Source organism: Anguilla rostrata, chromosome 3, assembly GCF_018555375.3.
Source record: "Anguilla rostrata isolate EN2019 chromosome 3, ASM1855537v3, whole genome shotgun sequence".
Classification (NCBI taxonomy): Eukaryota; Metazoa; Chordata; class Actinopteri; order Anguilliformes; family Anguillidae; genus Anguilla; species Anguilla rostrata.
In genome coordinates this window covers 62729704-62756533 of record NC_057935.1, presented here as the reverse complement: position 1 = coordinate 62756533, position 26830 = coordinate 62729704, and the positions used below count along the sequence as shown (strand labels likewise).

The 26830-nt window shown below is 41.9% G+C and overlaps 1 protein-coding gene and 1 non-coding gene across 3 annotated transcripts; both read right to left on the bottom strand.

The window, feature by feature from the left end:
• Positions 1-718: 718 nt before the first annotated feature.
• gdpd2 (glycerophosphodiester phosphodiesterase domain containing 2) lies at positions 719-26765 on the bottom strand. 2 transcript variants are annotated; one of them, XM_064329208.1, is made up of 15 exons: positions 26613-26765; positions 13423-13613; positions 10831-10934; positions 10281-10374; positions 10060-10119; positions 9500-9598; positions 8093-8186; positions 7658-7797; positions 7118-7200; positions 6390-6549; positions 5633-5842; positions 4543-4691; positions 3780-3927; positions 3025-3107; positions 719-1596 (listed from the first exon to the last, which is right to left on the bottom strand). In XM_064329208.1, the coding sequence occupies exons 2-15, from the start codon at positions 13507-13509 to the stop codon at positions 1527-1529; spliced, it is 1581 nt and encodes a 526-aa protein (XP_064185278.1). In that variant the 5' UTR covers positions 13510-13613; positions 26613-26765; the 3' UTR covers positions 719-1526. The 2 variants fall into 2 exon arrangements, with proteins under 2 accessions (XP_064185278.1, XP_064185276.1); XM_064329206.1 differs by lacking the exon at positions 26613-26765 and adding an exon at positions 24988-25252.
• On the bottom strand, positions 2180-2252 carry trnav-uac (transfer RNA valine (anticodon UAC)). The gene has a single exon. It is a non-coding gene; the product is annotated as a tRNA-Val (tRNA).
• Positions 26766-26830: the final 65 nt, after the last annotated feature.

The window sequence follows — 26830 nt, the reverse complement described above, 5'->3', positions numbered from 1 at the left end:
AACCCACTTGCCAAGCACATTTGTATTCTTTCAGCACAAGTATAGTGTTTCTCATAATAAACCACTGAAGTGAATCGGCACATCTGCTGCTGCTGCGATACATACAGTGTCTGGAGCCATCTGCTAAAAAAAAAATCTCAGTGAACTCATATTTGTCCATGGAAGGTTGGTGTGTGTGTGTGTGTGCGTGTGTCCGTGTGTGTGTAGCTTTCATTCTATATCTCGCCAGCACATCTCCCTCCTCATGTTTGCAAGTCCATGCAAATTCCTTGATAGTAGCATGGAGAGTTAAGACAGTGTTTCTTCAGTATGTATGTTGACACCACCCAAACTGGCCTTTTTTATTAGGCCTTCTGTTGGTGAAGTGCATGAAAAGAAAACAGATTCATGTGGTCCAGCATCTACTGTGCTTGCAATAACAACAAATAAGTTATCAGCTACCAACTGCGTTAAACAAAGCAATCCCAAACGGACTTTAGATAGATCTAGGTAAACATTTTGAGACTGAAATGTAGAATTTCATGTGTCTATAAACCTCCTTGGTCCATGGTAAGTGGTAAGTATATGAGTAATATATAGCAGGTATGCACGTAGAAATTATATGAATATAGTGACCTACTGTACAGTACCTGAAAATAAAGGAGGAAATATAGCAGTTCAGGATACCCATTAAAACCACAGTGCGTATGGACCCCCAAAAAATCTACAAAGCAGAAAATTAGACAGCTGTGAAGTTTAAGCACATTGTTCCAATGTTACAAAATCCACAATTATATCCTGAAAAGTCAAAATAATGACACATTACAAAGCAGCTACAGCCACATTCCTGTACAATGTTATTTTTGTTACAAGTGTATGAGTCATCCAGTTTTTAAATGAGCATAAAATACAGTTTCCCATATTTATGATCTGTGAAGTGCTGTCGCTAGGGAGCAGTTCACAGATCTCACAATGAAAAAAAGCAAAACATCCAGCCATACTGTATTCACACTGAAATGCCAGCATTTCAGGTTTTGCTGCATTCATACGGTACATAAAATGATTTCAGTTCTCAACAAATATAAAACAATCATGCATAGGACAAATAAGCTAAAATCAGATAAAAAATTATACCCGCACATTTTTTATATCTTCAAAAACTTTGACATTATAAAAAATATTTTTGTGCTTTTACATTCATTATTCAAAAAAGCTGAAAAAATAAAGAACAAATCTATGAAATAATTTTATTGCCCCTCTATCCTTTATCTCATTCTAATATTTTTATTAGACTGGAGACAGTGATAATGCAATGTGCCACTTGATTCAATAGAGGGCAGCACCGGACAAGTGTAGCCTTTCACATATTACGCTTCACATATTTATGAAATGATTCACAATCAGAGGGACATTCAGTGCCACCATTAACCCACGCACATCAGATCCATTTTAGCTTTCATATCAGTTCAGAGTGCGCTTTTGCCACAAATACCACCCATGCGATCTTCAAAAGGCAGAAAAAACCCACAACCATTCATGTGGCAAATCTAATTAGACAAGAAGGGGTGTAATTCCATCTGATTCCAGCCAGTAGTTTTTCTCCCAAGTTCTCGATTCCTGTGAAGAAACAGACTGGAGTTATTCTTTCACGCACCGCACAAACTGAAACCAAGTCTTCAATTAACTGCTGTAAACCGGTACCCAGAATTAAGTACTCACTGCAATGAGCAAATGCATGATGTGAAACCACAGGAATAATTTGAGGCCTCTGCTAAGATTACTATTAGGCAGGAAAATTGAAAGGTACGGGGCCTGTAATGGAGGTGTGGATTAAGATGCAATTGAAGTTATGAGCTGGCCACAAAGCTAACACAAAACTATTCACATTAGGCTGTGAGATCATGTTGCAAATGTTTTCCAAAGCAGTCGTAGAGAGTATTCATCGGTCCAAACAATTTTCGCCAAAATCACAGGGAAAAATTCCAGGTACAGTATGCTGTGTAAAAATATCCTCTGATGGGTTTCATACAGTCACATACACATACATAAATCACACTGGATGTAACATGCCAAACATAACATCATGACAAGAACAGGCCATTCAGCCCATCAGTGCTCACCATTTTTCAACCACTAAAGGTCACCTTGTGCTCACAGTTTACTTACAAACTGAGTAATATCTAGTACCCTGTAAAAGACATGGTTCCACTGGGGCTCGAACCCAGGACCTTCTGCGTGTAAAGCAGACGTGATAACCACTACACTATGGAACCCGTTGAGAGGCCTAAGCTTTCAGGAATAGTTGAAAGGTAAGAAATGAACCTAAGTTAGATTTGCAAAACATGAAAATTATCCTTCAATATATACATATTTTTAAATTAGAACAAATTGAATAACTTTGCAAAAATGTTCCAATGACAAGAAAACTACACATGGGACCATTTATGCAAACTTAATGGGAATGTTCTGGAAACAAATAATTGTTAGCTAGGCATCAGAATCACCATACTTAAATTCCATTAATAAACCTTTGACACCACATTGCAACCAAGCTGTATGAGCTCGCTCGGAAAACATGTAACAGCATTATTATAAATGCTACTTTGGATAATAAATGCTTCCAGACCATGTTAAGATCATGTCAGTAAATAATACAATTTGAAAGAAACTACAGTATATTAGTAAATAAATTGAATATACGTTGTATGTTTAGTACTGGACCATAATCAGATATTTCAAGATTTTGAAATTATCTTTCCAAAAAGTACTTTTGTTTTTACTAATACTGTAATATACTGCAGCAAGACTGTTGGACATTATAGGTGTACATGAACTCAACTTTCGAACAATCCTATAAATCAGAATAAATTACAAGGAATTTTTATTGAAAACATCAGCCAAAAGAATGATTAAAGCCCAATTTTTCTGTGACTTACACCGATTACTTCTTAAAAAGAATTAAATTAACCGTGGATAAACACATTTCCAGTTCTTAATTAAACTATTTTCTATACAGCTGAACAAAACATTCTGACAACCACCCACCTTTGCAAGAGACAGATTACCATCATCATCACCAATGATCCCACATCCACACAGATCCATATAATTTTGTATGTAGAAGGAGACTGAAACACAAACAAATGTGCACACACACAAACACACACATACACACGCACATTCGCATACGCACACACACATGCACACACACACACACACATACACGAGTGCACCCACGCACACATGTACACACATTAATTTTATTGTACTTTGAATAACTACTACTAAGCACCAATCAATTTAGATCAAAGAAACCAGGTGAGATGAGTTAACTGTGCAATGCACTGCTTTAATTGATAAATTAAAAAGTGTTAAAAGTGTTAAGTAACAATGAAATCCAGGAGACCCCGTGGCTCCTTCCAGGATGAAAGACAGAGACCTTGTCCATGAGCCTTTCATTAAATGCATTTTTTAGCTGACCAGGGGGTTTACAATGAAGGGTCAAGCTGTTTTCGGATTCCTCTTTTTTTTTTAAAAACTTTTTTAAGTTGCATAATTAGCTCGAATGTATATTTGATCCAACATATTTTATTTTAATTACGAGTAACGGCAGCAGATTTCACACGTATCCTCGTTGAAAATGTTTTACAGTAGCCCAATATGAGAGTGAAGCGCTTGTGTATACCGTGGCAGAATATACATTGCTCTTCTCTGAACAGAGCCGTGCATTGCTGGGGTAGGTAAAAAGGCGGCGTTATCGGCGGCTCTCGGCCGCGCACGCGCAGCGGGCGGACCCTCACCATTCGCCAAACGGGCTCAGTCATGGCGCTGAAGCGGTGGCACGCGTTGGTGGTGACGGAGCTGGCCCCAGAGCACCACAGCAGCGAGAAGAGCCAGGGCTCGTTCACCACCCACAGGTTCACAGACACGTTCTGGCTTCGGAGCTTCCTGTTGAAGACACACGCACGCGCACGCCCAGCGCCGTGTCATCACCGACACCGTAAAAAGTCATGACATCGTTATGACATCACAACAGCCCTCCCCTCTGCAGGTCGGGACCTGCGCACTGAAGCGGAGCGCCTTTTCAGCGGCATGGACACCAAACAAAAATGCCAAAACTATGCAAAATATGGCATGGATTGATCAAAGCTTTAGACCCCCTCCTCTCTCCCATCCTTAGTAAGAAAGTCACCCCTGGTATTCTTTATAGCTGTCGTTCTCAAACAAACTGCAGTTTGTCAATCAGTTCATCCATCTGACTGCCTAAATATGACTATACAGCTGCACGGACCTCAAAGTCAAATCCCGGAGGGCAACAGTGACTATGTCTATATGTACACAGTATTGGTCCTTGTCAAGATGACGATAATATTCCAAATAAGCTTTTTAAATGAGTCAAGAAATATAAGAGCTGCAAATATTCCTATCCACAATCTGCCTTTCAAAAAGCTTTCTTGCTACGGGCTTGCTACGAGGGTAAGCTAGAGTGGGAATTATGATCCATGATTTTGAATAATATTCAGTTCAATATTTGCTCAGAATCCAGTCTGCTGTGACACTCACTGTATTTCCTCAGAATTCAGCGCGTTGTAATTCACGTTCAGCTGGTCCCCGCTTTCATTGACCATTCTGGGTATGCTGGCGTAGACGTGCCGAAACCCAGGCGCCATCTTCTTAACCTCGTCCCTGTGTGCGCCGGGCAGCCATAGCACCTAGGTTGGAGCACCAAAGAACACCACGTTAAAACCGTCCTCACCCCCAAACAGCCCTTTATCTCTGTTTCTGCACCACTCTATGCTTCCTTCAGCGGTTTCCCCAGTTTTGACCAGGGTACTGCAGGACAGTGGGTTTTTCTCTTGTGACTCACTTTAACCAAATGGTTCACTCACACGTCCCATTAAATAATAACGAAGGAGCAATAAATCTAACTATGAAACTAATTGTATTAATTGCTTTAGTGGATAAATAGTTTGTCGTGGCTAACATAAACATCTATGAAACACCTTCAATCCCAGCACTTAAAGTCAAAAGCTTTACTTTAAAAATAAAGCATTTTTTCACTGCCTGGTTAAATGGGTGTAAACTATTAAGGCAAACCATTTATCTGGGTGGTAGCCTCCACTTTGAAATCCATTGCCATAGGACAGGACACAACATGAAAAAGATCCTCCCCCAAAAAACATTTCCTTCTCTTTCTATGTTCCTTGATTCTTTTTCGCTATCACCATCACAAATTAGACCGTGGCTGACTCTGGATGAGCCTCGGCCTGTGGCTGATTTTGGATGAGCCTCGGCCCGTGGCTGATTCTGGATGAGCCTTGGCCCGTGGCTGATTCTGGATGAGCCTCAGTCTATGGCTGATTCTGGATGAGCCTTGGCCCGTGGCTGATTCTGGATGAGCCTCGGCCCGTGGCTGATTCTGGATGAGCCTCGGCCCGTGGCTGATTCTGGATGAGCCTCGGCCTGTGGCTGATTCTGGATGAGTCTCAGTCTATGGCTGATTCTGGATGAGCCTCAGTCTATGGCTGACTCTGGATGAGCCTCAGTTTATGGCTGATTCTGGATGAGCCTCAGTCTATGGCTGATTCTGGATGAGCCTCGGCCTGTGGCTGACTCTGGATGAGCCTCAGCCTGTGGCTGATTCTGCACTCACCAGGTCAGGAGAGATGTTGGATCTGAGGATGGCCGCCACCGTGCGGCGCGTGTCGTTAATGTCGTTCCGGTCGGACTTCATGTCGAAGACGAGGGAAACACTGTTCTGTTTGGCCAGCTCAAGCAGCTCGGCGAGGGCGGGGATGCTCTGGTTCTGGGCCTCCGCCACCTCCAGCTCAGAGAGGGAGGAGGCTGTGCCGAAGGGGTCGCTCTGCAACACGCACACCATTACATTACACTACAGGAATTTAGCAGAGGCTCTTATCCAGAGCGACTTACACAGCTTTCTCACATAGAATTTACATTGCATCCATTTACACAGCTGGATGCGTACTGAAGCAATGCAGGTTAGGTACCTTGCTCAAGGGTACAACGGCAGTGTCCTACCGAGTAATCGAACCCGCGACCTTCAGGTTACGCTCAAACAGACACACCCCCGTCCATCAGTTGCATGCTCAAACACGCACACCCCTGTCCATCATCTTTTGTCAATATGTATGTGATAATTGCTTCATAAGTTCATTTTGTTTGGGGAAAGTACATTGTACAAGCCCCTTTGGGCTTTTTTTTTTTTTTTTTTTACTTTCTCTGCACCTTTTTTTATCGCTAAGTTTAAGTTTACGTTTAAGTTTGCTGCTTTTAAATTGTGTTCCTGTGCAAAATTGAAAATTTAAAAATTCAAAAATGAATGAAAAAAATAAACCGGAGTACAGTATGACTCCTTGTGAACCATTCCTCTCCTGGAGGCAGGGCCTCACCTTGATGAACCAGTTTCCTGCGTTCAGCGCCTGCAGCTGCTTCCAGGTGAGCTGGGAGCTGCTATTGTAGTCCTTGTCCTTGTAAACCTCATTCACGTTAGTCGTTCTCTGTAGGAACTGGCCCTTGTAGTCGTGCAAGAGGAATGGGACGCCGTCCATGCTGGATTGAGAGATGCCATCGATTTGATCATGTGGCACATGCAGCTTATTGTGATGTGACAGTAAGTTTCAGTATGGCTGGGTAACATTCAGTTAGTTCCTCATCCAACGGCAAGATAACATTATGGTGAGAATGTTCCCTTGAATTCCAGACTTGAATGCATTTGTTGTTGCAAATAGTTTTTGTCAAGGTCACAGAAAGCAACACTCCAGGCATAACAAACGTTACACTGTGCAGGTACATTTTAAGAATGTAAAAAATATAGCTACTGAAATGCCAGACTCATTGGCAATTTTCCCAATAAAATGAACACGAATGACTATCCACAACTCAAACTGGAATGAGGAAACTGAGCCACATTCTAGTGTTAGTTACAATGTCCCTCATGTGTCTGGAACACAGAGTTTCAGAAACATCCAGGAAGCCAGACACAATTACGTGCTGCGAAAACCGTGAGCCTCACTTGCATTCATTGAGGAAGTTCACCCTCACTCTGTCCCTACACTTGAAAGCTGTGGGAACCAAAAGCTGCTAACTTGTCTTCTCCACTGCTAACCAACTGTCCTACCTGAGCTGCACATCTGTTTCAAAGGCAAGCGGGTCACACTTCAAGCTCCGTCGGAATGACATCATGGTGTTCTCTGGAGCCAGCTGAGACAGAACATGGAACAAAAATAAGTGGCATAGACAAGCAAGCTTCCAATATTTTCCATCTGACAGTGAAATTAAAAAACTTGTTTGTCAATAAACTGAAATTTTCATCCTACACTGTGCACTGTAAATCTCTCATAATTCCACAACTAAATAAACTGGTTGAAAAATCCCAAGGGACTAAGACACAATTTGGTGTTAGTAAATTAAAAACGTAACAGCGTTTTAATGTTCCTGAGAATTCCATCTGCCCCCCCTCCCACCCCGAACCATTTAATGCTCATTTCAAATACAAATCATCCACGTGTTAAAATAAGTAATACTTCGGCACAGAACAGCTCTATGTGCCCCTGAAAATGTACCAAGGAGACCCAGAGAGAATCAGGCAGTGTCTTCATTAGCTGGAGGGTGGAGGTTTAGGGGTGAAGGGTGAAAGAGGAAGCGGAGGCCCACTCACCATGGGAGCTCCACGGTGGCCAATGAGACGAGGTTTTGGGGGGCAATTTTCCACCAGGCAGGGGGAGTTGATGAAGAGGGGGCAGAGGAAGATTACAATGGACACCACCACAAAGACCAGCAGGGTGACTATCCTGGACACTGATGAGAACGGACAGCCACACAGACACAGTCACCATGGGATGAACACAGCACACTCACAGACATAACCATGAGGAGAAACCTCCATTTAGCTGCATTACACACACCATTGCTACTGTCTGCAGCAAAACACAAAGACAGAACAGGTAGCATTCATGTCCAGTCCTGTGGACATTCTTGTAACGTGTAATTAACGTTCCTGAGATCGGGACGAGTGCTCCCTGTATAAGCCATTAACGCAGAATGAGCATTAACGCTGCGCTCTGTCCTACTGAGCCTTATAAGCTGTGCTGACCTGCACTCTGTGTCCTGAAGACTCTCTGGAAGACAAGCCAGCTGAGGAGAGTCAGAGCGCCAACTCCACCCAGCTGTAGGAAGGGAGCCGTGGCCTGGGAGAAACACCAATACACACACACACGCACAAAAATACACATTTACACAAATAAATACACACACACGTACATATACAGACATATATACAAATACACACATACACCACATGGCCAAAAGTATGTAGACACCCGAGCAACACATCCATATGTGCTTGTTGAACATCTCATTCCAAATCCATGGGCATTAATATGGAGTTGATTTCCCCTTTGCTGCTATAACAAACTCCACTCTTCTGGGAAGGCTTTCCACTAGATTTTGGAACATGTTTGCATGGATTTGCTACCATTCAGCCACAAGAGCATTAGTGAGGTTGGGCACTGATGTTGGGTGACAAGGCCAAGCTTGCAGTTGCCATTCCAATTCATCCCAAAGGTGTTAGATGGGGTTGAGGTACGGGCTCTGTGAAGGCCAGTCAAGTTCTTCCACACCAAACTCAGCAAACCATTTTTTTATGGACATTGCTTTGTGCACAGGGGCATTGTCATGCTGAAGCAGAAAATTGACTTTCTTAAACTGTTGCCCTAAAGTTGGAAGCACACAATTCTCTAGAATATCATTTCATGAGGTAGCATATAGATTTCTCTTCTCTGGACCTAAGGGGCCAAGCCCAAACTATGAAAAACAGTCCCAGACCATTACTGTTGACCGGGGCTGCAATAGCAGGGCAGAAATTAGAAGAACTGACTTGTTGGAATGGTGGCATCCCATGACAGTGCCACGTTGAATGTCACTGAGCTCTTCAGTATGACCCGTTTTAATATCAATGTTTGTCCATGGAGAATGCATGGCTGCTTGTTGATTTTATGCACCTGCTAGCAATGGGTGTGGCTGAAGTAGCCAAACCCACTAATTAAAAGGGGTGTTCACATACTTTTGGCCATGTAGTGTATATACACAAATACACACACATATATATATATATACAAATACACACATACACATGCAGACATATTAACAATACCATGCACATGTACATAGTATCCCATATAGCAATAACACTAATAAAGATACATACATGCACACAATTTGTACACAAATACACATATACACATGTGCACATACACATGACACGGAAGATTGCCCATGCACACACACACACACACACACACGCAGCACCAAACTCACTAATAACACTGTACCGAGTCAAACTATCAGCCCCCAGAGATGCCACAATATACCCTGGCACAAACAAAGACATACCACACACCATGCACACGCTCCATCTTGTTAGATGCCACAGGTGGCATGCACCCACACGCACAATGGCAAGTAAGTAATGACCTGGCCCCGTGGAGGCCTACTTGCATACCTGCAGCGACAGACGCACTGTGGCCCACTCGCTTCTCCATGCCATGCATATCCCAGCAATCCCCGCGACGAAGATGAACAGCGCCAAGAACAACAGGACCTGGCCCCGGGGCAAAACGGCAGATCCTGTTACACCCCGACTGCACACGGCACGCCGCACTTTCACAAACACACTCAGGAACAGGAACGAGGCACTCGTGCCCACGATCGAGATTACAGGCTGCACTGCTGTTCGACGTCGCTCAGCATTCGGTTACGACATGTCTTACAAACATAAGTTCTTAGCACTGTATGTTTATTTTCACTTTACCTTTACTTGACTTTTTTTTTTGTTCCTGACACCTTTACATAATTAAAAATAAAATATTTTTACATCCCACTTTGAGTGCAATTTTGAATTATGAGTAATATTTTCATCAAGCTCTCTGCCTCAGACAATTATGGTCTGATATCAGTATTTCCTGATTAATCTGTAACACTTAGAATGACATCAAAAGAAAACAATGAAGATTTAATGGGGGGAAGAGGAAGAGTCATGGCAGTGCAGTGTGGATACTTTACCTTGTGCAGCCAGTGCAGGTCCAACGGTTCTCTCAGGGCAACTTGAAACAGTGCGAACAGCTGAAATTACACCAGCTTTAGCTACATGAACATGTTGATATCATACTGATTATAGCAAACGATACAGTCGTAGCTAATGGGAAATAATAATGCATACACATCTCTCCTTCCTCTCTTCCACCTTTTCTCTTTCTCCCTTTTGCTCTCTCATTCTCACTCACCAGCAGCAGGCAGCAGTAGCTTGCCAGAACAGCAGAAATGATGACGACCACCATGAACCAGTTAACCCACGGCTTCCATTTGGTGAAGGCCTTCCTGTCGGAGAGAGAAATGTAGTCAGTAGTCGGTAGAAATACTCTAAAAGTGATTCACTAGTTTGAGCCAATCATTTTGTGCTGCCATTTTGTGAATGACTCCTTTTTGTAGTTCCGCTCATTATCAGCTTCATTAAAACTCACTCTCCCATCATACTGACAAACTTACCTCGCGCTGTTCTGTCCCAGTGCAAGAACGCCGTTCCACAAATCAGTAGCACACACATTATATTTAAAATAAATAAATATGACCCAGCCCCGCTAAAACCTGTGGTCTCAGCAAACACCTCGGAATCTAATGAGGTAATCCAAGAAGAGTTAAAACAGAATCCAGAGCAGGTGGAAACCAGGCAAATGACATTTAATATAGCAAAGTTATACGCAAGGGAAATTAAAATTTACGGGAAGAGCAAATTCAGAATTTGTGTGCAAGCGTGCGCATGTACACATAACTCACCAGTTGACATCATCGCGGTCATTGAAAGCAGCCGCACAGACATACATCCAGAACAAGGCCAGTAGAGACACCAGGGAAACGATGGAGAACCAGCAACACACACACTGTCAGGGAAAGACAGCACAGGGCAAGGGTCAAAGGGGAGCTGAAAAATCTTCACCCTGGAGCTGGCAGTAGTTTGGTAAATGTGGAGTGCATCAATGCCACACATACACTATATGACCAGAAGTATCTGGACACACCTCGGTCTGGGGCTTTTTTCATGGATGCATTTATCATTTATTTTTCCATGGTTGCATATATAAATGGACTGCATTTATATAGCACTTTTATCCAAAGCGCTTCACAATTGATGCCTCTCATTCACCCATTCACACACGCCAACGATGAAAGGCTGCCATGCAAGGTACCAATCAGCTCATTGTGAGCAATTAGGGGTTAGGTGTCTTGCTCAGGGACACTTCGACACGCCCAGGGCGGGGGATCGAATCGGCAACCGTCCAACTGCCAGACAACCGCTCTTACCTCCTGAGCTATGTCGCCCCATAGGTTTGTTCCAGTGAAGGCAAATCTTAATACTGCATATAATCACATTCTAGAAGATTTTGTGCCTCCCCAACAGTTTGGGGAAGGCCCTGTCCTGTTTCAGCACGACAATGCCCCCGGGCACACTTCAAGGTCCAGATAGAAATGGTTTTGTCGAGGATGGTGCGGAAGAACTTGACTGGCCCACACAGAGCCACCTCAACCCCATCCACCACTTTTGTGATCAATTGGAAAGCCAACTGAGAGCCCGGCCTAATCATCCAATCAGTGCCCAACATTTCAAATGCTCTTCTGGCTGAATGGAAGAAAATCCCTGCAGCAATGCTCCAACATCTAACATAAAGCCTTCCCAGAAGAGTGGAGTTTGTTACAGCAGCACAGGGTGGACAAACTCCGTATTAATGCCCATGATTATAGATGAGATGTTGGATGTCAGGTGTCATGAAGTAGCTGTAACTGTCAAATGTATCTGTCACTGCCAATGAAGTCCTCACATGCAATCAATCTGTAATTCTGTCAGTAATATACAGCTCTTTCTACAACCACATTGTACAGAGAGTGAAAACGGCCACACCCCTATTTTGGCACACATATTACACACTCATTTGCAGAAAAACAGCACATAACTACAGTGCTACAGGAACCTGGTCAGGTATGTTGTCATGTCTGGACAGGAAAAAGCTGACAGTGGACAGACCCTACTTGCAGCATCCTCAGATTTTATGTCAGGGGAGATCGTTTGGACCCTCCTTCTTCTTCATAATTATTCCGCCCCCCCCCCCCCCTCCTCCCTCAGCCAGAGGTGTGTTACATTTATTTCACACGGTTTACCAACAGGCCTCTTCTTGTCTGGTTTCGCCCTGTGCCTGACTGTGCTGTGTCGTGTGGCGGGACATAGGGTTTTAACGGTTAAGTTTTGGTTACTGCTACAGGAGCGGCACACGCTCCCCTAATCTAACTTCAGATCCCTCTACTGGCGGCGTTTCCCAAGCGGTGAGCCGCGGCACTCAGGTGCACCGGCAGACGAGGTCGGACGTGTCGTGTGAAAAATCCCTTCAGAGAAATTTGACAGTTGAATGAACTTGAATGAACAAATCCCATTCACAAAAGCCAAAACAAATGTCAGTGAAATGCTTATCGCCTCATTGAAACCCCCGAGAGAACATTAAGGCCTGCTGTTGGCACGTCACATCAATGTCAGTACGTCGCTCACTTTTGAGAGATTCTAAGAATTGGGAAAGCGTTCCAAGGAAGGAAAAAGATTGGGAAACACTGCGCTTATGACACGCCCCCCCACCCCCCCCCATCCATCCACAAGGCTTTTCCCTGCAACAAACCTATCGACTTACCCAGAGCAGAGTCACACTCTGACGTGGAATGCCTGTGCTGGGCAAACCGTCACACTCTGACGTGGAATGCCTGTGCTGGGCAATTAGTGCTGGCACGGAGTAAGAGTAAGATAAAGAGCTGGCTTGGGTCCGGGTACATTGGGGCTCCCAATTAACATGGCTTCACTCAAGAGTGCCAAATTACTCTTTCAGCTCATTGGCAGAGCCACCCACCGCGCTACGCCACGCGTCAATTGCCTCCGGTAAAGCAAAGCTTAATTTCGAAACGAAAGCCGACGCATTCAGGAAAAGGCTTTGGAGTTCTGTCTCCAAAGGAACTTTTAAATGGCTGGAATCATGGTGCCGGGCAATTGGTGCCATTCAAGTCAGCTGGGAGGGAAACAGGAACTGCACCGGCAGCAGTGAGGGCATATGGGGAGAGATAAGATGGCTGTAAACCTCCTTATCTTATCTGTGTCAGGACATTTAGACCATTCAAACTAGACAAAATTATCTGTGACGCTTCAGTGAATCTCCAGGGAAATGTCTGACTCATCGGGTTAAAGTGTAAGAGAGAAAAATAAATTGCTGTAATGAACGATAAAAGGTTGAATATTAAAATGATGGACAGTTGAAAGGGGTGTGGCTATGACAGGATGGCAGGAGTGGGCGATGCCGGGTGTGAATGACTCTGATGACGGGCTCTATGGCGGCTCACTCTGCGTTTCTCACTCCTCTGCGGGCTCCAGTTACAGCTGTACAGGCCCCGGCAGCACGTTCGGCAGACCCCGTCCTTCGCCGGCATGGCTGTCCCTATCCGCACTTCCCCTGGGCGGACGCAGGAGGAGGGGTTCTTTTGGCGATTGCGGGGCTGAGGTTCCCTTAAAAGAAGGGTTCTCCACTCTACACCTGCAAAGAGTGGGAGGCATAGAGAGAGAAACAGAGAGAGCGAGAGGGAGAGAAAGAGTTATTTTACGTAGGTGCGTATGTGTGAGTGGCAGAGTTCCAGCTGAGCGTCTGCATACGAGGCTGGTGCTGACACAATGGCAGTCTGTGTCATCTTTACGGATGAAAGCGGGTGATGCAGAGGAATGAGCAGGAGCAGTGAGCGTGGGGGGAGGGCGGGGGGGCAGGTTACATTCTGAAGCTGCAGAGCGAATTACTGTAGCATCCTGGCGCTTAGTAGGGGATCTGTTCTATCAGTGCAAAAATAATCACCCTTCATCAAGACTGTGGGAACGTGGGGCGAATGTCTTCCATTTCACAGTCATGATTCACATGAACGAAATGGCAGAGAGAGAGAGAGAGAGAGTGAGAGAGAGAGAGAGAGAGACCCAAGGTTCTCCTGCATTTGACAGTTAAAGGAGACATACAATTAATGTTATCCAAATATTTCAAACATAAAAATGAGAAGAAACCAACATAAATCAATACAAGCAAACAAAAAAAACATGCAAAAATAAAAAATAAAAATACAATAAGAACAAAACTAAAAATACCCACAAAACCTTGCCCAGGATAAGCAGGTATAGATAATGGATGGATGGATGGAAGTGAGGTCTGGGGTCTACTCAGTCAGCAAAACTACGCCGCATGGGACAAGAATCCAACTGAAGCCCTACATACTGAATTCCATAGAACTATTTTACAAATACAAAGGAAAACCCCTAACAACGCATGTAGGGCAGAATTGGTATCCATTGTTAATAAACATACAAAAAAGAACACTAAAATTCTGGATGCACCTTAAATCATGTCCCAATGACCCATTACAATCTAAAGCGCTACAATCCCAAGAACTGAAACCTGAAAAGAGTCCCCTCAGTCAGCTAGTACTGAAGCTTACTAATTTTGTAACACAAACTAACCTACACCACACTCAGACCAGCACTGCTAACCAGCCACAAATCAGTGTAACCAAAATTATTCAACAAACAAAAAATTTGTCTTTGGAACATTGAGATAAAGAAGCCAAAAAAACAAGTCAACTAAATTTCTATCAGACCCTAAAAAACTATGCTCCAGCAGACCATCTCTTCTCTGTCAGAGATACAAAGCAGAGGCAGATCGTGACCAAATACAGACTTAGCAACCACATCTTTCCTATTGAAAAAGGCAGACACAAAAACTCATGGTTACCAAAATAAGAATGAATATGTGGTCACTGCAAGACTGGAGAGGTACAGACAGAGATGCACTTCCTCCAAAACTGTACAAAGTAAACAAAAATACAAAAAGCATATTTCCACAAATTTTCAGTAATTATAAATAACTTCAGTTCCTTATAAAAGCATGAACAATGTGCAGTCCTATTAGAAGGAACAACAGCTCCAATTACAGCTCATCACATTTCAGCTTGCTATGACCTGAGGAACGCCGAGTGATCATCCTAACAAACACAGCTGTTTTTTTTTCTGTTGTTGTTTATTTTGGTGTTGTGTTTTTTTGAGAATGTCTACTGCGCATATGAATTTTAATCGATGTTCTTAATTGCCAATATTTACATATGTAGTTCCTGCCAATAAATCAACTTGAATTTGAGAGAGAGAGAGAGAGAGAGAGACATGGGGTGAGGGTGGGAAAAAATGTGTTTTTTTTTTAGTTTACCGCAGACAGGTCGAGACAGTGCCCTGACACCTCGAGCCCTGCCCCTTCACTCACAGATAGTATGGAAAGTGGCACTGGAAGCCAGCTTTCAGCCACAGGGCACTACAGCTCAGCTCAACTGGCTTACTGTCCTTTCCCCTACTGTGCAGACAGTGGAAATAAATTATTTTCTTGAATCAAATCTAGGGTAAATATGGAACGGAAGAACAAAAAGAATACACAATGACAAGAACGGGCCTTTCAGATCACCTAAGCACAATTACATTACAGGCATTTAGCAGACGCTCTTATCCAGAGCGACTTACACAACTTTTTACATAGCATTTTTACATCGTATCCATTTATACAGCTGGATATATGCTGAAGCAATTTTGGTTAAGCACCTTGCTCAAGGGTACAACGGCAGCGTCCTACCCGGGAATCGAACCTGTGATCTTTTTTGGTTACAAGCCCAGTTCCTTACCCACTGTGCTACACTCCATCCTCACAACATTCACAGACAGTCTGTAGCCTGCCTAACATCGCATCAAGCCTGAGTCTGAACACCCCAGATAGGTCCGGCAAGCATGCAGGGTGACCACAGCTTTTAAAGGTCTCTCCAAGAGAGGGGGCAGGTTAAAAAAAATGTAACAAGCAAAGACACAGCTTTTCAATCTTTGCAAGGATCAAATTAGTGAAGTTAAGTTTAGAGAGGAATGCTGGGCACAGGGGAACTAACGTGAACCAACCTATTTGTGTGTGCATGCAAACCACAGAAAAAAGAAAAACTTTTTTATTTTTATTATCATTATAATTTTTATTGTTATTATTACTAGTTATTATTACATTAAAAAATATAAAAAATATTTTTATAAATAAAAATAGTAGTAGTAATAATAATAATAATAATAATAATAATAATAATATGAAGCCCATTCCGCAGTATTTAACAGCTTACAAAGGTCCAACACAATGACAGTGCTGTTAAGCACCTATTTGGCCTGAGACCATGTGATGTGAAATTCAATACTAAATGTTCAGTAATGGCTGAAGGAATTCTTCTCAGATGTTGCTGGATCATGTCATAACTAATCTCCAGCCTTCAGTATGTTAAAGCAGGAGGTTAGTGGGGTGTGATGAATCAGGAGCTATACTCTAAACTGGAAGCCACAATCCGATGGATAAGCAAAGATAAACGGCATTGGTTTTGTGTGCAACTCTTATGAAAACTTACACATTTTGGGGAACTATCCAAGCTTACTATTCTCTGATATTCTACCTGTGAATGTATTTTCATCATACAGGTAGTGATTCGAACATGGAACACTGGAACCAGGGCGTCGGGCCATCAGGCAAGGTCAGTATGAATGGGCGGGCCTCTCCTCTACACAGCTCTGCTACCCTCATGCCTGGACTGCAGCAACTCCAGTCTCCCAGCCTGTGCCGCTAAGCCCACGTAGTTAACACAACAGAGAGACACGAGGCTTGTCTACATTTTTCCCAAACGTGCCAAAGTCACACTTCTCCTCATTTCCCTTCCCCGGCTACCTGTTAGTGCTTGCATCAAGTTTTAAAACTTCAGTACCGGCCTACAGGGCAGTTACTGGAACAGTTTCACTATACGTCAAATCCCATCGACTCGCACTCAAGCTTCGCAATTGCATCATTCAACAACGTCCCATAACTGCTCAGCTGGGTTCACAACTGATGACAGAGGAAGCCATTAAATAATGATTTGTCTCATGCTCTTCAAACCACAGGGTGACAAACTATGTTTTGTGTACAAGAATATTGTCATATTGAAAGACACCCTCTCTGCAGAATAGAAATACTTTAAAATGTGGTTGAGGCTACTTAAGGTACTTGAGGTACCAATAAGTACCATCGCACTTCTGAGGGTATGTGTGTTCTTAAACAATGGAAGGAAAATGTGGCCAACACTATTACCAAGCAGCACTATATCACACAAAAACCTGATATATATCAGCTAAGGTGCAACTCTATGGGATGTACAAGTATTCACATTTTCATGGTTCACCAGTCACTACCCAAGTACACATTTTTATGGTTATCTGCTGGACTATCATGGGGGTTGTGCAGGTAGAACATGGCAGGCATCCATGCAACTAATCCTCCACTATATCTGCATATGAAAAAGAGGTGCAGGAAAATAAATATACAAACGTATCAGATTACCAACACTTTGTGCCTTTGATAGTAAACAAAAAGACATGCAGCCAATTAACCAAAATGACTCACAGTGCAACAAGATTTGGGAATCTGCACCCTCGCTACTTCAACTGTGTCTCCACTCCAGCACAGTCCAGAGCGGCAGTCGTGGCATGGGTAAAACACGATTTTCAGGAGCATTCAAGGTTGCTAAAACAAAATACAGCTTCGGGCACTGAAGGCGAAAGAGCTACACAGGCTCAAGCAATATCACCGTTGTTCGCCAGTAATGTGAATGATCAACTGATCCATTATTTTTCATTTTCCCTTGTTTCCTGGTCTAGTCTCCGGAGGCGTTTCATCAAAGCTGCTAAACTGCACCGGGTCAGTGAGTAAAAGCACACAGAAACGGCACACCCTGATGTTCAGCGGCAACTTAACCTCCCGGGACTCTCTCAGAGGACGAACAGGGGAGAACGACCTGCTGTGGGCGTAGACAATATTACTTTAACTTCATCAAGCTCAGTTAGCCGTTCTCTATTTCTCAGTGGTCCCTTCCATGTTGAGATGCACTATTCTGTGAGAAATCATTCTGAAAACCTTAGATGGGAGTGATAGCTCTGATTTTAGGGGTACATTTTCACGTCTCTCCACTTCTGAAATGGGAGTCTTCCACACGGCCTCTTCTTGGAACAACAAGGTCATCAAAGTCAGGAGACGAGCGTGTGTGACAGAGAAGCCACCGTGTGAATTCCCCAAGTTAACAATGTGAAGGAATGAAAAAACATGGCTTATGAAATTTGATACTCAAACCTACAGAAGAGACGGAGTGAATAACTGATTTCATAGGCGGTGACCATAACCCTACATTGCGTGACCACATCAACGGGCTCAGTAGGAGAATTTTGTCAACATAAAATGAACTTATGAATGAACAACAAAAACGCAGTGAGAATAATGTCGTATGAGCGTGCATGAAATGGACACGGGAATTGAACTCAGATATGTTATTGAGCAGATCATTTAAGCCAAGTGCTTTGATCCCAGGGTCGAACCTGTATTTTATTTGAAGGATGATTTGATTGTGCATGCTGGCACAGGTAATGAGGTTTAAGGTGAGTTTAAAAAAAAAATGAAGGACCTGTTTTACTGACGTTATATGCTGTGATCAAACAAAGCTTATGACTTCATCACATTATTGCATGTGAATCGAGCAGGTGCATCCTAAATGGCATTATGCAGTGAACACATGTCCCAGGTGTTCTTTGATCGTGAAATTTGTTTCTTTGAACCCAATAATATTACCATTTTGCTCATGGACGAGTACAGCAGTTTTTCTTACAAACTCATTGCTGCTACAGTAAATATAAATTCATATACAGTTTTGTGGCTGCCAACACAAGATGATTCTGAAACTGGAAGAACACGTTAGATGATGATTTTAGAACATGAAATAGGGAATGTATAGCCAATGTATGAATATTTGCTTAATAGAAAGCGCATGGGGGAAGCACTGTTTGATTTTGGCACCATCACGTAATCTGAACTTCCAAAACAAGTGGAACATTTGGTTCTTTTGTTGTGGGATTAATTTTAGGGGTACACAAGCAGGGCCTCCTTCCTGAAGCATCCGAAGTGCCTGTGTGCATTTTTACCATGTTCACATACATTTTCCCCAGTGCTAGGGGGGGAAAAAAAAAAGATACCTTGCCAGCAGGTGAAGTTACAGCCACTCCCTGACATGCATAAAAGCCCATGGCCTGCATCCAGCTAACAGTCAATGTTTGATTCATTGATAAGGACCAGAGGCAAACTGTACTTTGGCACAAATAGGTATGGGAGGGCATAATATTACAACTTCATTGTCCACAAAAAGTGGAACTTTGTCTTTGGCTTCACATGGCATGGCATAAAAATAGACACAGGACACATAAAAACTGAGAAGGAGAAAAAACTAAACATCAAACGCATAATACACAATGCATGCATGAGCAGAGCAGATCATCGTAGTGCATTATTTAAAAAGTTTAAAATGCTAATTGAACTTGGGATAAAAGTTTAGTGGCCCTTGGCACCCTCTAGCACTTTCCAGATTTCCACATCTCAATGGTGAGCTGATCATAGACATTTCCATTGACACAGACTCTCAGTGGTAGATTGGAGAGGAAGCATCTTATCCAAGGAATGAGGCCACTCCTAAACCTAAGTTAAAAAGTTCAATAAGACTTTGCAAAAGGATGTGTCTTCATGGTATTGAATCCTTAGACCATTGAAGGTTTTGTGACAGTGTAAGCAGGGTTAAAATCGCATTGTCTATGCCCCCATTACTTGTATACACTCACTGAAGCTGGTCTAAGCAGCTAGCAAAGTAGGAAGTTAGGCAGAATTGGCTCTGGACCACAGAACAGAGGCAAGCGCTATTGGTCTAAAATCATTCAGCGCACAAGCTCCTGGTTTAATGACTGAACATTTCCATGATTTAGGTACAGTGGAGGTGTCCAACAAGTACTGGTATAGCCTGGTAAAAAAAAAAACCTTTCAATTGGGGGACACAGTCTTTAAGCACATGCTGTTCACCCGGGCCTGAGGTCTTATTTGGTTTAAGCCATGCAAGAATTGCAGCAACCTCACCCTCTTGTAACACTATAGGATGTGTCATAAGGATGTGGCCACATATTTTATCACATTCGGTGTGATAAGCATCAGAGTCAAATCTACTATAGAAAAGATTCAGTTGATTTGCAATGAATGGGCCACTGGTTACTGAGCATTCCTGCTTTTTTCCAGCCCTGCTCTTCAGTGCATTAAAGCATTCCCAGGCTTGTCTCACATTACCTGTACAAAACTTCATTTATATTTTGCCCTCATAATCATTTTAGCCTTCTGAACCATTCCACTTGATTCTCTCTATTCAGTTGTAAGTTTTTCCAAAGTGCAGGTCTTTGAAGCAAGAGTTATTGTTCGTCCTGGTTATTACATTGTTGACAAAACAGCAAAATGAATATAATTTGCGCTATCTTAGAGAGGACACACCACAGTGGAGACAAAACAATAAAGATTCAGAAAAGGACAACTGCTCCTCCAGTTCAATGCTTGGCACAGCTTGTGAAAGATGAGCTACGAGCAATGTTTATGTTGAATTTTGGTCAGCTCATAGAACAGCTAGTCCCTATTGTTGGATCTCTTTATTTTTTGTTGAAGATTTCTGGGAAAGGACAAGGAAAATCTACTTTCTTTACCTGAGGTGCATTTCAGACTGCCTCTGAGTGTTAGAAAACCTGTTCCTCTGTCTCAGAAGCATTTCTTCACATGTCCTGGAGGTAGTACACACATAACGAAAGACAAGACTGACAGCCCTTAAACTAACATCCATCTTCCCATATAACCCTCACTTTAAGGGTTTAACTTTGGTATTCCTCTCCCATTCAATGAAACAGTCTGATTCAGGTTCTCCCTCAAATCAGGTAAAATCAGTCTTTCAGCATGTCAGCTGGGAGACTTTAAAATGAATATTGCTTCTTCAGGAAAAAAAAACCCATAAAAGCAAAACAAAACCAAGAGGCACTTGGCTACTACTTATATTTTCATGCCTTGGCACGTCTGTCCCTTTATCTGATCATTTTCTTCAGGACATTTATTAAGTAGGCCTACGGTTTTATGACGTCAAACACATAAATACCTTCAGCCTCTCTCACAGACCTGGGTCAAATGTGTATTTAAAATTTGAAAACAAATCCATGAGAATTTTCAACGAAACACGTAAGCAACTAAAATCTACCATCATATGAAAATCTTCACTCTATAAGCATTAATAGTTTGCTAAATTGCCAAAGGTAAAGGGGACAGACCAGGGGTCCTCAGCCTGATCCACCAGGAGTTGGTGTCGGTGCAGGTTTTTTGTTTTAGCCCAGCAATACGACACTTGATTCAATTAATCAAATAATTAATCTTGGTCTTCCATCAAGACCTTGAAAGTAGAATCAGGTGTTCTAGTGTACTGGGCTAGTACAAAAACCTGCACCCACACCAGCCCTTTTTGGATTAGATTAGGGACCCATGTGATAGACTTAAAAAAGTATAGATCACGGCTGCCCAACCCTGTTCCTGGAGATCTGACATCCTGTAGGTTTCACTCCAACCCTAATTTGGCACACCTGATTCTACTAATCAGCAGCTCAACAACATCTGTAGGTGCTGAATGAGCTTCGTGCTTTGTTAGGTTTGGAGTGAAAACATACTGTACAGGATGGTAGATCTCCAGGGACAGGGTTGTGCAGCCCTGGTTTAAATCAAACTTCAGCTGCATATGAGACCAAAGACAACAGAAGACAAATAGTTCTCCATTTTTGCTGCGTACTCTTTGCACTCAGTGTCATTGCACTCTTCTGCAGCTCTTTATGCTCTTTTTAATAATCTACTATCTGAAAGACATGGTAAACAGAAAAGCGTGCCAGGGAACTTCTATTACTAATTCCATCATACATATATAGTTACACCAGGACCACCATACCTTAGGTTTCATTGTAAAAGAAAGTGATTTATGAAACCATACTGTATGTGTTTTTGTCATTCCAGGTATTTCAACTTTGCACATACAGTGAAACCTTAGACATGGACATCAACACAAAAGAGTTACTGTTGCTCTTTTTTTTCCTGTTGTACTTACGTACCTCACTTTGCAGTCACATTGGTAACTACATGGCAAATTTAACCCAAAACTTTTGGATGGGGTTGAGGCCAGAGCTCTGCGCAGGCCAGTCAAGTTCTTCCACACCATTCTTGACAAAACCAGTTCTATATGCACCTTGGTGTGTGCCTGGGGGCATAGTCTAGAATGTGACTGTATGCTGTAGCATTAAGATTTGCCTTCGCTTGTGCTAACGGACCTAGCCCAAATCATGAAAAACAGCCCCAGACCAAGGGGTGTCCAGATACTTTTGGTCATATAGAGTAACACAAATTCATAACTGCTTTGACACTGAACAAATTCTGTTGTGAAACCAATCAACATCACAATTTTTACATCATTGCTCTTATATACTCACTTGGTACACATTTCTATGGATTCCCATGAGCAGCATCACTGGACAATACTTTGAGAGGGAAGTGAAGCACACTCATACTCAATATTCATACTGTTTGCTTTATCAATAATCCATATCAATCCGCGCACATCCTGTCTGGTGCCTATACTGTGGCATGCCACCTGCTTTCTTCATGGATTGGCCAAATAACAATCGCTGGAAAACATAATTTAATGACTGCTAGAAATTTCTCCAAAAAAAAAAAAAAACAAGATGGATAGGAAAAAGTAAAAAATCTTGTTATTCATTAGGACACAAGACTGGATTGATGACCAGCAGGGCCTAATCCAGGAGCTGTGGCGATGGCTCCTACAATGCAGCATACTGTTGAGCAGGCATATTCAAGTACAGCCTTCTATTACAACCATTATAATATATACAACAGCATTATAATTGTACTTCAAATGTACAGACCTCTCACGTACAAAAATACATACATGTGTTAAATGCATACCTTCACATTGCTACAGTTCTATAGGTTTAGATCAATGTTTAAGCAGAAACCACTGAATACACTGAATTTTTGCTTGAACAGTGTACAATACTTTGAATTACCTCTTCCATATATCCCAACGGCTTATCGTAGTATCAGCCATTTGGCATTTAACTTCTGTCAATATGTTTTATAAACTCCAGAGTTGGTATAAAATGGAGAAATAACTTATCAGATTAACACTTGTCAAATATTGACACATTGTGAATAGCGAGACGCACCCATTCTTTTCAAATAATACTGTCACATTAAAGTTATTTAAGAATGTTAGGCTTCCGTGTTCAGTTCACAGAACCAGCGTGACATTATTTATTCCTACTTCATAATATTGTCCTTCCATAGCAAAATATGACAAGTGCGTTTAAAGAATCTTATTTTTCACATTTTCTCACCTTGTCCTCTAACTAGATGAAGTATTTCTTTGCAACAGGCTAATTTAGCAATATATTTTTATTCTTAAAGTAACTTGCAACATCTGATCAAGGTGAAGGTTGGTCAGTTAGGCAGCCAACCTCACATCACCTAGCTAACTAGCTGATCTAAGGTGACCTTTGTGAAGATTAGCATTAAGAGTTTTGAATTTAGTTAGGCAAGGAAAGATGCTGCTGGACAGCCTAAATAAAAAATCGAACTAAGTTAACATAACTTCAGTGAAGGTGAAGGTAAAATTTAGGGAGTGTTGAATGTTTTAAACAATAATTGTATAATTATGTCCATAACTTGGCATGCTTCAAACACATTTAGATTAGTGGTAAAACTGCCATGTATTGCACTTTGTATCATTATCTTGATGTTGTAGCTTTTCATGCCTCTTAGTATGACTTAGCATAGGCAAGGTCAGAGAGTAATATTTACTGTGTGAACTGGACTTAATGTGTTCATGGCTCTGAATAACTGTTACAAAATGAGTATCGGACCAGTGTCTTGACGTTGTTCCAATGACCTTCAGTATGCACTTGTGTCTGCCAAATAAATGTAATGTAATGTAACATCACAGTGGCATTATCAAATAAGTCCACAAAGCAACAGACTGTCTACTGTATGAACACAATGTACATATTTAAATAGAAATATACTGGACCATGAAGAAGTCCACTTCTTTGCAGGCTACTTATATTTTTAAATCTGCGACAGGAGTGTAAATTATTGAAATATTTAAAATTAAAAATAAGCAAAAATAGTACTCTGCCACCTTACATTAAGCAGCTTGTCTCGTTTATATAATACATTTCTAGCATTAATGTCTGAAACAGAAACATCAGTACTAGCTACGAGACAATATATTAATCAGCAGTTTATTAACATGCCCAGTGCCTAAGCAGGTGTCACGGCATCCAATTGTTTAAGCAACCTACAGATCTTCTCTCCCCTGAATGCTATATGCAGTATAGAAGAACAAGCCTTCCAATTAGACATTGGTTGGCTATTTTAAAAGTAGTATCACCACACTAATTACTATTAACTTTGAACTCCCTTTAACATTGACTAAAACTCACGATGGCTACCATTTAAAAATTACAGAAAAAAACTATGTCCATGCTTTGTCGAGAAGTATATATCGGTTCGTTTTTTCTCAACATGTTTGCACACAACCATGCTTGGCGACTTTTTAGCTATTATTTTTTCTGTCACAACATATGGGTCATTCTTTGAAAGCATGCTACCCTGTTGTTGTTTATCTATTTAGTTTTGCCTACTTAAGTGGATTTTTTTTCGCCAGGTTTATTTGCAGTAATACTAATTTGTCATCACTATTAGACTTAAAGATCGTGTTAAACAACTAACATTACAGGTAACGTAAACTAATCGATATTCTCAGAACATATCGATTTGAGAAAGTCTCATAAATCAGCTGCTGAAAATGAATGAAAATTTGAGTCGAAATATAAAAGTACATGTTGTTCTTTGATAGGATATATAGGCTACCGGAATTGTTACTAGAATTCCTTACCTGAAAGTTCGTTTTTTTCTTGGATCAGATAAAAGAACGTTTAAAGCCACGAGAATCAATCAAAGCTCGTTGGCATTTTCACCCCTTTCACTTAGTCTTTCGGCTTCATTCCCTAGTACTGTATTCCTGCAATCCGCGCACTGAATTTGGATGAGCTCGATTGAATAGATGTTGAATAGATGAAAATACTTTCACTAGGCTAAGTAGGGGGAGGGGTAACGTATCAGCAGGAAAATGCGCTCTCAAAGTAGCCTAAAGACGATGACAAGTCCGCGTGTCATTTTTTTTTGTTGTTGTTGTTATCGTTAAAAGACAAGATGGGAGTTGCACCCCATACAGTTCTGTCCAGGAAGTAGTGCAACTCAAACATGCTACTTTTTCATTTTGCCTCCAATAAGAATCAAATCGCATGAAAACAAAGAATGTGCATGTGCTGTGGACAAACGCATGCCTTTTGTCAATTTACATTGAGTAGGCTACAGGTTTTGTTGTATATAAATAAGCTATAGCCTACGCTGGTATCCCGAAATGTTGAAAACCGAAAGTCTACCAGTTTATCCGCATGTAATAAATGCCGGGCGATGGCTATCCATAACAGGTGCAAGCCATTATCGGGGTTTTTTTCTTTTCGAGAATATTATTTATCGAAATGTAAAACTAGCCTATAGGCAAGGTGAAACCAAAATGGACAAAGATACTAATTTGAAATAAACAAGGTGAAACAGACAATGTCACAACAATTAAAGTACAATTTGGACATCGAAAGCAATATTAAAACGGAAAGTTATAGAAATTATAGAAATAGGCAGTCAAGGGATCAGCCCCAGCATACCTTCACAAGATTTTCAAACCCTACATGCCAACCAGATCCCTCCGTTCTGCTACCTCAGGACGCCTAGCACCTCCCCCTCTTCGCACCTGCACTTCCAGAACACGTCTCCTGTCTGTTCTGGCCCCACGATGGTGGAATGACCTCCCTGTGGAGGTCAGAACAGCTGAGACTGTGACCCATTTCAAACGACGACTGAAGACCCACCTCTTCAGGCTGCACCTCTCCCCATCCCTCCCTTCCCCCCCTGTAAATGACTAAACTTAGGGGTGTAACTAGGCAGCTGTTTAATAGGTGACTTAGTTGATGCGCCAGTCTTATAACGACTACTTGTATTTTTATTTATTTTTCCATAGATTGCGTTGTTGCCGTTCTCGTTGTTAGTGTTGATCAGTTTAACCACCAGGGTCCAAGTTGAACTATGCGGTTGTTCCCTGTACTTGGACCGGTACTTCTCTCTAGGGGTTTCGTCATACTTGTTCCTGGTTATGGTTATACACTTTGTTGTACGTCGCTCTGGATAAGAGCGTCTGCCAAATGCCTGTAATGTAATGTAATGTAATGTAAATATTTTAAATAGTCAAATATTCAATGGCCAGTTATAACACTCCACACCTATAAGAACAATTGTTAGAAAGTAGTTTTGGCCATACAAGTAAACTGTTTTAAATCACAGTTTTTCTTGTCGAGAAATACACTATTTTAATAATCCATGATGAGACATTACTACTGTGCTGTAGAGATGAATATTATTGTAACAAGACGGGTGGTCATTATAAGTGGCAATCATACTCACCAAGTCAAGGCAGAAAATGGTCTGGGGGGTATATCAGGTGTGTCTGTGCAGTTTCTGTTTCTTGTTTTTATAATAAGTGATCACAAAATGGAGTTGTCTGTGCTGTACAAGACAAATGCTTATGATAAGACTGACAAGTAAGATAGGGTATAAGCATGAGCATGTTGCTGCATGCTGCTTGCAATGTATAAAAGTAAACTGCAGTTGTGAAATATTGA

What these genes read in the sequence shown, in the direction of transcription:
- gdpd2 (XM_064329208.1), bottom strand. Translation starts at nt 13,509, where the DNA reads ATGCCGGCGAAGGACGGGGTCTGCCGAACGTGCTGCCGGGGCCTGTAC. An exon ending in GCTACTGCTGCCTGCTGCTG is followed by an intron (nt 10,120 to 10,280) that starts GTGAGTGAGAAT and finishes GTGTAATTTCAG; the next exon opens with CTGTTCGCACTGTTTCAAGT. An exon ending in CCAACATCTCTCCTGACCTG is followed by an intron (nt 4,692 to 5,632) that starts GTGAGTGCAGAA and finishes GCTCCAACCTAG; the next exon opens with GTGCTATGGCTGCCCGGCGC.